This window comes from Anolis carolinensis, chromosome 3 (assembly GCF_035594765.1).
Source record: "Anolis carolinensis isolate JA03-04 chromosome 3, rAnoCar3.1.pri, whole genome shotgun sequence".
NCBI lineage: Eukaryota > Metazoa > Chordata > Lepidosauria > Squamata > Dactyloidae > Anolis > Anolis carolinensis.
The window spans coordinates 189,661,780-189,678,604 of NC_085843.1; the positions used below are offsets into that span (position 1 = coordinate 189,661,780).

Below are 16,825 nucleotides of genomic sequence, written 5' to 3' on the forward strand. Positions count from 1 at the left end.
AAAGCCTTCTGGTCTTCCTTTCCCCTTTCACCATGGAGCCTGATGTTTATCCGTACTGGGCTCCATGGTTAAAGGGTCGAGGAAGTGGCATAAGACGGGCAAATCAGCTTGTATGGTGAGGTCATAAGTCTTCACAGTTCTAGACACCTTTCCCCATTATAACGCTTTCAGGAGTGAATTTCCCAAAGGAATTCAGCTTAAGAACAAACCTGCAGAACCTACCTTGGGTTGCTGTGAGTTTTTCGGGTTGTATGGCCATGTTCCAGAAGCATTCTCTCCTTATGTTTCGCCCACATCTATGGCAGGCATCCTCTGGAGGTTGGGGGGTCTGTTGGGAACTAGGTAAGTGGGGTGTATATATCTGTGGAAGGTTCAGGGTGGGAGAAAGAATTCTTGTCTGTTTGAGGTGGGTATGAATGTTGCAATTGACCACCTTGATTAGCATTGAATAGCCTTTCAGCTTCAAAGCTTGGCACATTAACAACTTCCTGCCTGGGGGAATCCTTTGTTGAGAGGTGTTAGCTGGCCCTGATTGTTTCATGCCTGGAATTCCCATGTTCTGAGAATTGTTCCTTATTTTAAGAGTTTTTTAAATACTGGTAGCCAGATTTTGTTCGTACCTTGGGGACTGCCTATATACAGTTCTGCCAGCATTGCTACTTGGTCCATTAAAAAAAGAAAAGAAAAATCACAACACAAAACCAGTGAAATTTTGCACTGTGATGGCCTTAGTCCCACCCCTTGTCTTTCTCCCTCAAGATTCTTCCTTCGATCTGGGGCTTAGGCCTCATAGAATCATAGAATCATAGAATCATAGAATAGTAGAGTTGGAAGAGACCTCAAGGGCCATCTAGTCCAACCCCCCGCTAAGAAGCAGGAAATCGCATTCAAAGCACCCCCGACAGATGGCCATCCAGCCTCTGCTTAAAAGCCTCCAAAGAAGGAGCCTCCACCACGGCCCGGGGGAGAGAGTTCCACTGCCGAACAGCCCTCACAGTGAGGAAGTTCTTCCTGATGTTCAGGTGGAATCTCCTTTCCTGTAGTTTGAAGCCATTGTTCCGTGTCCTAGTCTGCAGGGCAGCAGAAAATAAGCTTGCTCCCTCCTCCCTATGACTTCCCCTCACATATTTGTACATGGCTATCATGTCTCCTCTCAGCCTTCTCTTCTGCAGGCTAAACATGCCCAGCTCTTTAAGCCTCTCCTCATAGGGCTTGTTCTCCAGACCCTTAATCATTTTAGTTGCCCTCCTCTGGACGCTTTCCAGCTTGTCAGCATCTCCCTTCATCTGCGGTGCCCAAAACTGGACACAGTATTCCAGGTGTGGTCTGACCAAGGCAGAATAGAGGGGGAGCATGACTTCCCTGGATCTAGACGTTATTCCCCTATTGATGCAGGCCAAAATCCCATTGGCTTTTTTAGCTGCCGCATCACATTGTAGGCTCATGTTTAACTTGTTGTCCACGAGGACTCCAAGATCTTTTTCGCACACACTGCTGTCAAGCCAGGCGTCCCCCATTCTGTATCTTTGATTTCCATTTTTTCTGCCGAAGTGAAGTATCTTGCATTTGTCCCTGTTGAACTTCATTTTGTTAGTTTCGGCCCATCTCTCTAGTCTGTCAAGATCGTTTTGAATTCTGCTCCTGTCTTCTGGAGTGTTAGCTATCCCTCCGAGTTTGGTGTCATCTGCAAACTTGATGATCGTGCCTTCTAACCCTTCGTCTAAGTCGTTAATAAAGATGTTGAACAGAACCGGGCCCAGGACGGAGCCCCAAGGCTTCTATACTTGATCAGTGGGTTCAGTGTGTAGCTACTCAACCCACTCAGTTTTTGAATGTAAGCAGGGAGTTTTAGAAAATTTAAAATATGCATGTGACGTGTATTGATTCTGCAGGATGCCCACTAGCATGCAAGTCTATATATACAACCAGTCGCCTTTGCTGTCTATTTCTGGTTCTCCAGGGCCCTTCCACACGGCCATATAACCTAGAACATCAAGGCAGATAATACACAATAACTGCTTTGAACTGGATTGTCTACATCCACACGGCCAAACAATCCAGCTCAATGTGGATTTTATACAGCTGTGTGGAAGGGGCCCAAGTATAAGAGAGCGAGTATTTCAGAGCTGGGTTGCTGTGAGTTTTCCGGACTGTATGGCCATGTTCCAGAAACATTCACCCACATCTATGGGAGGTTGTGATGTCTGTTGGAAACTTGGCAAGTGGGCAGTGCACACCTTATGCGTGCAGACCGTACACTTTGTGGCATGCTTTCGAGGCATTGACACTCAAAAAACGGGAATTCCACACAAGAAACAATCAGGGCGAGCTAACAAAGGATTCCTCCAGCAGGAAGCAGACTGTCTTTGAAGGTACAAAGCTATTCAATACTAATCAAGGTGATCAATTGCAACATTCACACTTGCCTCAAACAGACAAGAGTTCTTTCTCCCATCCTGGAACTAGTTTCTCCCATCCTGCCTAGTTTCCAACAAACCTCCCAACCTCTGAGGATGCCTGCCGTAGATGTGTGCGAAACGTCAGGAGAGAATGCTTCTAGAACATGGCTTTTTTTTTTCGTGTCAGGAGCGACTTAAGAAACTGCAAGTCGCTTCTGGAGTGAGAGAATTGGCTGTCTGCAGGACGTTACTCGGAGGACGCCCAGATGTTTTACCATCCTTGTGGAAGACTTCTGTCATGTCCCCGCATGGAGCTGGAGCTGATAGAGGGAGCTCATCCGCTCTCTCCCCGGGTAGGATTCGAACCTGGCAGCTTGCAGATCAGCAGCCCAACCTTCAAGTCACATGGCTATGCCGCCCAGAAAACTCACAGCAACCCAGTCATTCCGGCCATGAAAGCCTTCGACAACACATATTTCAGAGTTTCCCGCCTTTGAGATTTCCCGCGAAGGGGCGGGGCCATCAAAGAAGGGCAAGCGGAGCGCGCGTTTGGGACAGGAGGGGCGGGGTTCCAAGACTTGGAGCGGTCCACTCTTGGAGGGGGGGACACACATTATGGAGTCAATGTAAAGAGGGGGCATATGAAGAGGCCTTCATTCCCAGCAGACGGACTTGTAAGATAAAGTTCGGTGGTAACGTTCTGGCCGCGGTATCTTCCTGAAGTCAGTGCTGGAGTCGCCTTTAATCGTCATCCCCCCCCCCCACTTCAACTTGTGCGTGGTACGTCCCGCCTCCGTTTGGCGCGCGAGACAGAGAGGGCGGGAGGGGCTGCTCGCGGAAGCGCCTGTTCAGTTCGGGGCGGGACTCTGGCCGAGACGCGGGTTTTCCTTTGTGTCCTTCGAAGAGCGAGAAAGAGAGGCCGGGTCGTCATGTCGTTCCGTCAGCGGAGCCCCCTCAGCGACCGTGCTCGCAGCAGGTGCGTTTCTCTTTCCGTCCGAGGGAAGCGGCGGCCCAGGCCCCTCCACCACTTGGGCGCCGCGTTTTGTTTTCGCTTCGGACGGGGAGGAGGCCTCGCGGGGCGTCAGGGAAGGTTGGCGCCTCCAAACGGGCGCTATCGCTCTTCCCTGGCGGGGAAAGGAAGCCGTGGGGACGAAGCAGGAGGCGGCCGAGGTCAAGAGAGGCACAATGCAGACCATGGCGGCGTCCGACGAAGGCCCTACAGACATGGGCAAATAGGGAGTTCGGAATCGTGGGAGTTGAAGTCCAAAACAGCCGGATGGCCGAATTTTGCCCAGCTCCTCTGACAAAAATATATAAAAACAACATAGGCAGCATGTATACGGCCCTATATTTCAGGATTTGATACCAGATTATCTTTTTATTTATTTACTATTAGCTTGGGTACCCGCCATTGCCCGGGTTATTTCAAAAAAGCCAATTTTTAATTGTCCAAAATTAAGTTTGTGGGCAAACTACAACTCACATTATGCCGGATGAACCCCCTGAAACCCCATCTTTGGTTAAAGTTTGTTATGTTGGGCAGGTTTGCTCTCTAGATGCATCATTGATGGGGTTCAGTGAGCTCTTAGGCTGCAGGGTAAACTATAGCTCTCACCATGGTGGGTCAGGACCCTTCCACATAGTCCTATATCCCAGAATATCAAGGCAGAAAATCCCACATTATCTCAGTGTGGACTCAGGGCCCTTTCACATAGCCCTATATCTCAGAACATCAAGGGAGAAAATCCCACAATATCTGCTTTGAACTGGATATCTGAGTCCACACTCAGATAGTGTGGGATTTTCTGCCTTAATATTCTGGGATATAGGGCTGTGTGGAAGGATCCTCAGATAACCCAGTTCAAATCAGATATTGTGGGATTTTCTGCCTTGATGTTCTGGGGAATCGGGCAGTGTGAAATGGCCCTCAATTCCCTCCAGTGGGTTCAGTTGATCATGGGGGTCGCGGTATCTCCTGAGAGTCACGGAGAGTAATGCAATAGGTTAAACCCTTGTGCCGGCTGAACTGCTGACCTGAAGATCAGTGGTTCGAATCTGCAAGACAGGGTGAGCTCCCGTCTGTCAGCTCCAGCCTTTCATGAGGGGACATGAGAGAAGCCTCCCACAGGATGGTAAAACATCAAACATCTGGGCATCCCCCTGGGCAACATCTTTATAGATGGGTGATTCTCTCACACCAGAAGCGACTTGCAGTATATTCTCAATTTGCTTTTGACACAATTTTTTAAAAAAGATTATCCAGATGTAGGTGAACTTCAACTCTCAGAATTGAAGGTCAGTTCCCCTCAAACCCCTCCAGTATGTTCAGTTGATCATGGGGGTTCTGTGTGCCAAGTTAGGTCCAGGTCCATTGTTGGTGGGGATTGGGTCAGTCCCCTAAACCCGTCCAGTATGTTTAGTTGTTCAGTTGCTGATCAAATAATGCTCTGTTTGCTGGGTGCTATAGGAAAGGGTAGGAAACGGTTAAGGGAGAGGCCTTGTGTGGGGTCATGCAAATTCCACAGCAATAGAGAGAGAAAGGGACACCAGTGTCTTTGATAGAAGAAAAACAGGAAATCTAGTATGAAATTGTCCCCATATAAAAGCCTTCACTTGGGTGGTGTGCAGGATGGTGTTTGTGGAGGTCATTGGCAGGGCTCTTGGACATAATAATAATAATAATAATAATAATAATAATAATAATAATAATAATATAAAACTTTATATTCATGGCGCCCGCGATAACCTAAAATGTTCCTTGGAGGGAGGGCCAATGGTGGCTCCACAGCACTGGGAGTTATTGCTGTTTGCGGAGGTGGGATCTGTCGAAAGGTTGACAGTTTGAAGCTCCTGTCAGGATGAGCCCCTCACCTTTAGCCCAGCTTCCACCTACCTAGTGGCTAAAAAGCAAAATGCAAATAGATAAATAGGTATTGCTTAAAAGCGGGGAGATATTTTAAGGCATCCATAAGGAAATGCCAGAAAAATGCCGATGATATGATAAAAGGAGGAAGTTTATGAACAAAGCTTTTCGGCAGTGAGATGGAGCAACAGCACCCCCCCCCCCCTTGCCAAAACCGAGCACAAGCCTCCAAGAAGCCGAAGATGGGAAAAGCCTATATATACCTCTTTCTATGTACAATTGTCAGTGTATAAAAAATGCCATTGAATGTTTGCCACATACGTATGTTCTGTGATCCGCCCTAGGTCCCCTTCGGGGTGAGAAGGGCAAAATATAAATACTGTAAATAAATAATAAATAAAATCTGTTTTAAAGCAGATAGCCAGAGATCAGATCTTGGGATATAGGGCAGTGTAGATCCAGCCATAGTCTGTGTGTGGGTTTAGAATCTGAAATGACTCTTTACAACTGGTGAACTGGGGTCCCCTATTCCAGCAAATGTTGAGGACTGCTTGTAGTATTTCTGCAGGATGGATGGTAGGAATTGCCCTGCTTGCCATATCATCTCTTCTGTGTACTTTTTTTCATTGTCATTAATGTATATATTCCAAATATGTAACTGTCATAAGAGCTAGAGGTTGCTAACAAATAAGATGATTTTAAATATTTTGGAATTAAAATGACAGCAGTGTAAAGTAATTTTAACATTCTAAAGGCATGTTAAATAACTGAACAATTAAAAAGGTTAAAGTGCAGGAAGCATAATATGTACTTTTAGTGGATCTGGTTGAAGTGCATTGTAGTGTGTGACAGAAAACTAAACACCACAGGAGATTAGGACTAGTGTGATGTCATGGTTAGAATGCTGGACTGGGACTTGAGAGATCCTTCACACAAGATCATTAGGTGAACTTGGAAAAGTCACTCTCTTTCAGTATGACTGACCTCACATGGTTGTTGTAAGGATAAAAGTGGGGATATGAAGAACCATATATGTCATCTTGAGCTCATGGAAGGAAAGGCAGGATATAAATATAAAGTGATTTTCTTATATGTGAGGGATGTGTTCCAGGATCCCACTGCGGATACCTGAAACCATGGATAACAGAGAATCCTATATTTTTACTATTCTTGGGCCAGAGGCCTGCCATATAATCACACTGAAGTACCTAGAACAGTCCACATACACTTGGGGTTATGGGTGGGGTGGATATTTGGGGTAAGTGGTATCAAATTTGTGGATAAGCAGGTCATACTGTGCGAAGATGAGGTAGAAAATACAACAGAATGCAGCATATCACAAATTTTAAAAGGGAGTTCTCCCCAAAGCAAATTCAGGCAATGCAGTAGTAGCCAATCATTTTTAAACAGAAAGCAACTTAAAAAGTAATGTTAAAACTTACCTATTACAAACGATCAAAAAGGTTACAATTTCCATATTACTTTATTGTTTTGGTTATTTTTCAGGCAAAGTTAACATCAATATAATTTAGTTTTTTTTTATTTGGCCTCTTTCTTTAAATTTCTCATGGAATGATTGCCCGGAAGTCAGCAAACTAATTGTGCTGATTATATACTTGAAAGCACCCCCCCCCCCCAAAAAAAAACAAAAACAAAAAAACTCTGGAGGATTCAGGATGAAACCACGGAGAGGAAGCAGAAAGATACAGGGGGAATTGCTCAATTTGTGGCTCTGGTGAATATCCTGCACAATTGGGTGCCATATGTTGTTAAGAGGTTGTTAAGAGGTATCTTCACTTTGTTCAGGAAGAAAGTGAAGACATGGATGTGGGACCAAGCCTTTGGACAATGACTCCCAGCGCATTAATGATTTCTCAGTGCAATAATGAAAAATGCAATTGACAACCGGAATGGCTCCAGGGATTTGCTTGGATTGTGTGATTTTTAAATAATGGTTTTAAGATTTATATGTTTTAATTATGTGATTTAAAGTAATTGTTGTTTTTCTATATTATGTATGTTTGGCATCAAATTGTGCCTGAGTCCCCTTTGGAGTGAGAAGGGTGGGATATAAATGAAATAAGTAAATAAAGAAATCCTTTAGATTGGGAGTTCAGCTTTGCTAAAAGTATAACAAAGTGTCTCTGTTTTCATATTTTTCACTTTCTGATTGTGTCTTCACAGACCACCAGCTCGTTGGACTCAAGGGAGGAAGCGTGATGCTGATGGAAATCACAGAAGCGTGTATGATTCAAGCCTGCCCACTGATGAAGACGATGATGATACATTCAGACTATTAAACAACAGGCCAGATAGGTAGAGATGTATTCCTGAAATATGAAGCAGTTATATATTGCTATTTGTAGCTTAATAACTCAAAAGATAAGGAGGATTGATTGATTATATATTTCAGGTTTTGTTGTCCTGGGATAATAGACTGCTTCCCTTAGAGCAATGGTTCTCAACCTGATGTTTTGACCTTCAACTCCCAGAAGTCGTAACAGCTGGTAAACTGGATGGGATTTCTGGGAGTTGTAGGCCAAAACACTTGGGGAACCACATGCTGAGAACCACTGCCTTAGATAATTACATACAGTATGATACAGTAGCTGTGGTTTTCATAATCCCTATCTGAGAAACTATCTGCTCTAAGCATTTTCTAGGTCGTCCCGCATGACTCTGGTTTTCTTGCAGATTCAGGAATTAAACAGTAATCATTTTGCTTGTATAATATATACATTAGACTAGAACTGTGTGGCATTGTTAGTACAAGATATATCTTGATATTGCATATTATGATATAGATGCCATTCAGATTTTAATTCGATCTTGGTTTACAGTTTCACAACACCAGAAGGCCATAAACCCCGCTCAAGGTGTTCGGATTGGGGAACTGCAGTTGAAGAAGATGAAATGAGGACTAAGGTTAATAAAGAAATGGCAAGGTATTGGAGTAATTTTTAAAAAATTGTTAGGAATGCTGGAAATACTCCAGCTTCTCGTTGCTGTAGATATGGCAAAATTTTGTTTGTATACTTGGATGCTGTAGATAACACAAGCAAACAATAGCAAACTTTTTGTAATAATCAGAAATGAGATTAGGACAGTTTAAATCAATTTTTATGCCGATCTTAAATATGTCTATTTTTTTCTATCATGTTGACTTTTTAAAATATGACAAATAGTACATTACAGTGGACTACTGTAAAGTCTGCACAATTTGTATCACATTTGTGTAATACAAACCAACAAGTATTTTTCACCAGATATAATTTTACATCAGAGTTTTTTTGTGCTGAATTCAGATCTGTGTTTATTTTTTCATGTAGTTTTTGCATTGAGGCTAATAAAATAATACATGCATTTATGTATTGCTAACAATAGACTAACTGATATTAGAAATGGAGATGAGCACCAACCCCCAGAGTCGGTCACAACTGGACTTAACGTCAGGGAAACCTTTACCTATAGTCTTATTCTTACAGCAACACATTAATATAAAATGATAAATGATGGTATCAAAAGAAATGTAAATAATTGTGTTAATATATATGTATTTACTCCACTGTAGATACAAAAGAAAGCTTTTGATAAATGAATTTGGAAGAGAGCGGAAGCTGTCTACTGGAAGGTAAGAGCAGAAAATATTCTGTGGTAGAGTTGATAAAATGCTTATTCTGAAAGCTTGCAGGCTGGAAGCCAACACATATGATAAAGCACCAGTGTAATATCATCAGAACTTAATAATTGGGCAGCACTATTTTGAATTAACTGTACTTTTTAGTTATAAGAACTATGTGTAAATGTATCACAGCAATCTAATACTAGAGCTTATGTAAAATGGAATAGGAGACGGTTTTAAGGGTCGGGAAGGCGAGAAAGGTGTGTTCTTCCAATCTCCAAAGTGTATGAAATGTTTTGATACAGTCTGGTTAGAACAGGAACACTCTTGTATTGGTATGGGGATAGATTGCAACCTTTTGTCCCCAAGTCCTCCTTGTGTCTTTGTCATGCTGTTCACTTGCTGTGAAATATCATAGGTTGAAATACAAAATAAGCATATTATCTTCTCAGTTCTGATTCAAAGGGATCCACGACAACAGTAGAACTTGAGACTGATGAAGCGGTTCTCTTAAGGAGACAGAAACAAATAAATTACGGGAAGAACACACTGGCATATGACAGATACACTCGGGAAGTTCCAAGGTAAGTTATCTGGATATGTAGTATGCAGATTCTCTTTGAGAGTGGGTTAAAATGCCTTCTCATCCATGGAAACTCTAGGAGACCTTGGGCAATTTAAACTCCTTAGTCTCAGCGGAAGGCAAAGGCACCCCTCATCAAATCTTGCCAAGAAAACCCGTGATAGGTTTATTTTGTATGGGTATATGTGCCTTCAAGTTGCCTGTCAACTTATGGCAATCCCATGAATTTCATATGGTTTTCTTAGGCAAGAAATACTCAGAAGTGGTTTTGTCATTTGCTTTTGCTAAAATGTCTTACTATATCTGATTTCATAGAATCATAGATTTGGAAGAGATGACATAGTCCAACCCCCTGCCATGCAGAAATGCACAATCAAAGCACCCCTAACAGTTGGCCATCCAGCCTCTGTTTAAAAGCCTTCAAAAAGGAGCCTCCACCACACTCAGGGGCAGTGTGTTCCACTGTTGAACAGCTTTTGCAGTCCGAAATGTCAACCATCCAACTACTAACCAGGACTGACCTCCTTAGCTTCTGAGTTCTGGTGGGATTTGGTGCATTTAGGGTATTTAGTGGTGCATTTAGGGTTCACTTTAGGGGCGCCACAAACCTGAAATGGCTTAAAGGTGCACAGCAACTGCAAGCTTCTCATTGGATAATTTACTACTGCTTTCATTGTATATCATTTTAATGGGGATTTTATTTAGAGTATTTCTATCCCACTCTTCTGCCACAAAGGCTTTTTAATTTGCCCCCCAGGTTTACAATCTAAATAAAATGTCATCTAGGTAAAGACATCTGTTCTTTGCATTTTGCTTAAAATACTGTTTTTTTCAATAATGTTCTTTGTGTTTTAAAATCTATGTAGAATTTGTGATTGTGTTGAGAAAATTTTATGAGTTTTTGTATGTTAATTACTTGAAAGCTTTACTTAGGTTTTGAACTTTAAAGCAACTTTGCTAACAAACATGAAATGCAGAAAAATATAAAAAATAAGAATTTGGGTGAATTAAAACATTTCAAAGTTATCACTTTGCCCTGAATTGTTGGCTTCAAAATTCTAATTAAACTGGTTTAAATTTTTCTTTCAAAAGGTGTCTTCGAGTTCCAGGGATCCATCCAAGGACTCCAAATAAATTTAAAAAATATAGTCGGCGATCTTGGGACCAACAAATTAGACTTTGGAAGGTGGCATTGCATTTTTGGGATCCTCCCCAAGAAGAAGGCTGTAATACACAGATCATGTAAGTAAGAGCTTCTCTCATATATTTGGTGTCAAGTAAGTGGATTCTGTGAAGATCATGTGAGGAGATCTGAAGCCAAAGAGAGTCTCAAGTGGATAATTGACAGAGTTTTGCCAAAAATAGTGTGTTGTGTTGAAGTAAAATCTCCAAGGAAAAGATGCTATAAAGAAATTAATGAGAGTGGGATCCAGATGGTAAAAAGGGTGAGGAAAAGTAGGGGATTACAATAAATTAATGAAAATCCGCTTGTGACAGAAATCCTGATCACAGTAATGGGAAATAATAACATGATCCTGAGATAAATTTAAGGTAAAGTAAGGAATTGCAGGTATTGTTCCATTATCCAGCCGGACTTCCAAAGGGGGCCTAGACAGAGCCCCCCCTCGCCGCTTTTGCTGGTTATCCCCTCCTCCCCCTCCCAAAACACAAGTTTGGGGGAGGAGAAAATGGGAAAATGGTTTTCCTCCTTCAGCATCCCCCCCCCCCCCATAAAATGGATTATCCTTCTCTGTCCAAATTGCCTAAGTTACTGCTTCTTAAACTTTGGGTCCCGACCTGTTAGCTCAGTGGTTCTCAACCTATGGGTCCCCAGGTATTTTGGCCTAAAACTCCCAGAAATCCCAGCCAGTTTACCAGCTGTTAGGATTTCTGGGAATGGTTGTGAACCACTGCCTTAGCACAATGTTGGAGTCCTGAAATATTTGACAACAGTAACGGTTTTTTGAATGTCACCTACTGGCTATTTTAGGCATTTACACGAATCTGTTGTGCAGTGTTTACATTTAACTCTGTAGAAGATGCTTTAGGTGCATTTCATAAAAAGGAAAATCAGCCTGTTTTTATTACTCTCAAGAAAGTAAAATCAACTGTGGGAAACTCTTTTCCAGAAGTGGAAGGATTAAGGAAATAATGAAGAATTTAGACATCATCACAACTGAAACCCTAGACAGTGTGGTAATTCAGAAGATAAAAAATGACTACTTTTTCAAGAATTACGAGAAAAAAGGGGAAAATACTTTGGTTAATAGAACAAGAACTCCAATGTGAGAACTAAAAACTTTGAGAAAAGAAGACATTTATTTTAGAGTCTACAAATTTGCAGCAAAAGGTTGCTTGTTTGTATAATTAAGAAAATACTCATTTATCAAAACTTGACATTGTGAGCCATGGACTGGCAGGTTGCCACAGACTTTGTGTTCCAGTTTACACCAGGTTAATCCAAGTCCATGCAGTTCTTTAGCATACGTATGACTGCATACATTCAGTTCAAAACGTGAAAAAAAATTGTTCAGCTCGTTGATTTGAAGTATGCTCAGCTTTAGTTGATGAATATTTGACCCTAAAAGCCAAAGATAGATGTTTGCCACCATCTTAGAGAAGAAAAACAATCTGCTTTTTAAATATTTTGGTTCCATTGTATGCCCTGCTTATGCTTTCATGTCTATTCCATCTTGATTTGAAATATTATAATACTAACTTGATCTAACATTGAGCACTAGTCTGTCCAAAACTAGTTATTAGATCTAAGTAGGCTAGATCCATTGAAACAATTTGATAAGTCAACACTTAATTTCATTTTGTCAATTAATCTGCTCTAGGTGGTATTAATAGTTGGATTGAGATCATTAATGTCAGGTGGGAACATTCATGAAACCATTAGAACTCCTAATTTAAAGTTCATAATCCAAATGCAGATGTGACAATATAGACTCAAGGTATACAACTGGAATACTGATAGTCATCTTGAGTTCTTGAGGAATTCTTATATTTAATGCATTTGTTTGATCTGGAGATTGTGTGAAGAAAGACTAAAAAACAAATGAAGTATACTACAGTGACAAACACATGTGGAGGATGAGAGTGTTACCTGACAACATAATTGATGCATTCATACACTTATCACAGTATATCAGTGGTCACGGTCAGTTTGAACTATGTTTGAAGATTTATTGCATGCCATACTGAGTGATGTAGCAGTAGCATGGTCATTCACGTAGCCTAGGACCTCTTCTACTGGCATTTACATAAAAATGTTATCAATCAGCAACTGGTGCTTTGGTTTTTCCAAATCCAGAAAATGTTTAAAATAACAGATCGTTCTGCCAAGAACTGGTATGTGGATGATTCATATCCAGAATTTCCCTTCTCATAATTCTTTTGACAAAGATACTGCTCAATTTTGAAGTTTTAGGGTAAAACAAAACCAAGATGTATGTATAATTAGATAGACAAAAGCAGATAATTAAATGATTTCCTTTATCTCTCAAATTCATGCACTATTTTTACATTGCTGACTTCATATTTTGGAATGTTTCGTTTTTCAGTAGTCCTGTTGATCTTGGTGACATGGAGACGGAATCTGTAGGAAGTAATTCTGCTGGATCACAAGCAAGTTCTCAGGATAATGATGTAAGCAGATTGTGAAATCTAGGAAAATATTTTTTTCCGTTATTTATCCATGGTATTAAATGAGAGCTTTGAAAGGGTTGCTAATTATGTCATTGCATACAGCTTGCACCCCCTGGGTTATTGGCAAAGCAACAGTAATTCTTTTTATGTTTGCTAATACCATTCAAAATTTTACCAACCATATGACGCTCAGGTGTGAGATGTATTGAATGGGGGTAGTACTTTGGATAAAGACTATGTGGTCTTTGTCATTTTTTTCTCAAGTTCCAAAACTAGCAGACGCCTCCTTATCCTTTTTCTAGAGATTGGACTCATGTACATGTAACCTACAATAACACTACAACTAAATACATTTATCTTTTCAGTGGAGAGTTCTGTAGTCAGGAGACTTATTTTTATTATTCTACAATGTAAAAAAGCCACCTTGGATTTCGAGGTGGGGGGTGGGCAGGGGACGACCTCGACAAGCCCCCAGGGGAAGAAACAATCACTATCGCCTGCAGAAAATGCCAGTCTTGCAGTATCTTGGACTGGGAAAAACTGCTTTTTAGGGTTCTCAAAGTCTAGTTTCTCACTTTGGTGTTTTTCAATTCACTTTGTTATTTTTAGTAAGTATTTAGTTGTAGTGTTATAGTAGGTTACATGTACATGTGTAATTTAAAAATCTAAAATGTGTATGCCCTATTTCTCTTGTAATTGCATGGCTCTGAGAACACAAAGTGGTCAACTCTTGAACTGTATTACTGATTGTAGATGTGATGATGATTGCCATAGATTAAAAAAAAGATGAACAATTTGATGAATGAGTGGAAAGTACTCACATGTGAAAACAAAGTCACCTTGTCTGATTTAAATGCATTGAGCCTTCTTCATTCTGATAATTTGCTAAAAATAAATTGTATTTTCTAATTTGTTCAAATATTTACATTTATGAATATTATGAAGTTCCAGATGAGTTTGTCTAATTTTCTGTTCAATTCTGTTATAGGAAAACTGTACTTTCACACCCACCAAAGTAAGAAATATTGATCACTTGGCTGATGATGAATTTGAGCTGGAGGAGTGTTAGATTGTGGCACTGAATGACTATGAATGGGTATGCTGCAGTCTCCTGTTCAAAGAAAGAACATCTTTAATTGCATAATTTTGAAGACAAATCAGAAATCCTTCTGTTTAATACTCCAGAAAAATGGAGAATGTCAACTGTAAATTATAACTCCTTATTTCTCCTACTTTCCGGAAGCATAAAATTTGAGTTACATGTAATGGGGTGGATATTTAATAGCTATGTACACAGGAAATGGCTTTATAAGCAGTTTGTAGTTCAGAGGATTAAACTAGTGAAATGATGTTGCCAAACTTTTAAGAGCATGGAAACATTTGTAGGAAATCTTCACCATAAAATGGCAATATGCAGATTTTTTTTATCCAAACCAAGAATATGATCATTCGGAAACAGTAATTCTCCACACTGTTTTGTACATTGTATTATATACACCTACCAGGCAATGGCATTTATGATTCCTATGCCCATGTTTACTTCATGTATTGTCATGTGTGTTGCAGTAACAATATGATAGAGTGTAAGCAAGAGAAAGGGTTCTAACCGTATTTTCAGGTCCGCTTAATGGAGGCAGCTATCTAAAGTTAAAGTGATACTTGTAAATAGTTGTGCACAAAACCGTAGCTTTTAAAGAAGAATGAATGAACAGAATATGAAACTTTTGTACTGTTTTTTATTCTTTCTTGATGTAAATTTACAGAACTTTTAGTAAAATAATCAGTTGCTGAGTTTCTATGGAACAAAGCATAAATAAAGCAAAAACATCTCAAACTTATGGTGCAGTGACTTGTGTGTGTTTTTTAGCACTATAAAATCAAAATGGACATGAAGGATTCCATTTTGATAACTATGACCAATATCACCAGTCTACTCTTAAGCCTGTTACTGTAAGTTCTTATTTCCATTTTGTGTACATTTAGAAGTACAATCCACTGTATTTGCCCCCCAGTACTTCCCTTAGGTTGTAATTGTTGGTGAATGTATACATCTGGAACATGCAGATATGTGGCATTGTAGCAGGCACGGTGTGTGATAATCCTTTAAGGGATTATATAAATTGTCAAAGATTTCTACTTCTGAAGAGACATGTCTATAGTTGTAATGCTATTGTTCTCAAACAGGCTAAGTCCCAGGTGTATCTAGTCTGCTTTCAAAGGTTAAATGTGTTTGATTATCAGTAGTAGCTATACAATTGGGCCCTTAATGTAAGAGTTACAGAATGTAATAGCAAACTGCAGAAGAAAGGATCCTACAACCATAAAACACAAGTATCCTTTCTCCCTGCTTGTTTAGGCCCCCTTTTGCAGCAATCCCTGAGCTATGACAGCTAGCACCTACCAGACTTACCTGTATTTCCACCTCATAGCACCTTGTAACGTGTGTCTGGAAATGTAAGTGACATAACTTGAAAACATAGATCTTAGCATTGATTGTTCAGGCATTTTTGAGTTTTCTATTGTCTCCCTTACATGATATTTTACAGCAGTATTTCTCAAACTGCTCCTCCTGGTGTTTTGGACTTCAGCTTCCAGAAATTCCAGCCATCTCATCAACTGTTAGAAATTGTGGGAGCTGAAGTCCAAAACATCTGGAGGAGCAGTTTTGGCTTCTTTTCCACATACCACTTAGCGATTTTATAGCTACTTTTTGCATTGAGGAAGCAGGGCAACCAAGAAGTCAATGTGGCCTAAGCTTGTGATTGTGTGCCTTGAGGTTGTTTCTGAGAGCGACTGAGGCAATGAGTGTGATTTGCCAAAGGTCCCTCAAGTGTTACATTCAACAAAGAACAAGAGGGATCCTCCCCTCTGCAGGAGTCTCCTGTATACCATGCAGCTGTGGACAAGTCTACATAGGGAACACCAAATGCAGCATTGCCCAAAAACGAATCAAGGAACATGAAAGGCACTGCAGACTAATTCAACCATAGCAGAGCACTTGATGAACCAACCTGGACACAGCATATTATTTGGGAACACAGAAATGCTGGACCACTCTCACAATCATGTCAGACTACACAGAAGCCATTGAAATCCACAAGCATGTGGACAATTTCAACAGAAAGGCGGAAACCATGAAAATGAACAAAATCTGGCTACCAGTATTAAAAAACCCTCTAAAATCAGGACATTAAATAAAGAAAAACACTCTGAAAACGGGAATTCCAGACATGAAACAGTCAGGGCCAGCTAACACATCCCAACAAAGGATTCCCTCAGTCTGCAAGTAGGCAGGTTTTGAAGCTGCAAGGCTATTCAGTGCTAATCAAGGCGGCCAATTGCAACATTCACACTTGCCTCAAATAGACAAGAGTTATTTCTCCTACCCTGGACAATATTCCACAGATATATAAACCCCACTTGCCCAGTTTCCAACAAACCTCACAACCTCTGAGGATGCCTGCCATAGATGTGGGTGACACGTCAGGAGAGAATGCTTCTGGAACATGGCCATAGAGCCCGGAAAACTCACAGCAATCCATTGTTCAAAGTACGGGAGGAAGAATAAGCCCCGCCCGCAGGCAGCACCGAGATGCCTCACTCGCTGAAAACTTATCTAAGCCGCCACCAGAACAGCTCAGCAACTCGGCAACAAATTTCTATTTGAAAAAGGGCGCCCGGAATGGTCGTCACAACGCTGGCGGGCG

At 40.9% G+C, this 16,825-nt stretch overlaps 1 protein-coding gene and 1 long non-coding RNA gene across 3 annotated transcripts; both read left to right on the forward strand.

The window, feature by feature from the left end:
- The first annotated feature begins 3,202 nt into the window (after positions 1-3,202).
- slbp (stem-loop histone mRNA binding protein) lies at positions 3,203-14,956 on the forward strand. 2 transcript variants are annotated; one of them, XM_062975999.1, is made up of 8 exons: positions 3,207-3,375; positions 7,447-7,578; positions 8,103-8,207; positions 8,834-8,893; positions 9,337-9,468; positions 10,560-10,709; positions 13,034-13,118; positions 14,107-14,956. In XM_062975999.1, the coding sequence occupies exons 1-8, from the start codon at positions 3,329-3,331 to the stop codon at positions 14,185-14,187; spliced, it is 792 nt and encodes a 263-aa protein (XP_062832069.1). In that variant the 5' UTR covers positions 3,207-3,328; the 3' UTR covers positions 14,188-14,956. The 2 variants fall into 2 exon arrangements, with proteins under 2 accessions (XP_062832070.1, XP_062832069.1); XM_062976000.1 differs by lacking the exons at positions 13,034-13,118; positions 14,107-14,956 and adding an exon at positions 11,597-13,009 and having other exon boundaries at positions 3,203-3,375.
- LOC134297707 (uncharacterized) lies at positions 3,406-6,896 on the forward strand. Its single transcript, XR_010004551.1, has 2 exons — positions 3,406-3,542; positions 3,578-6,896. It is a non-coding gene; the product is annotated as an uncharacterized LOC134297707 (long non-coding RNA).
- Positions 14,957-16,825: the final 1,869 nt, after the last annotated feature.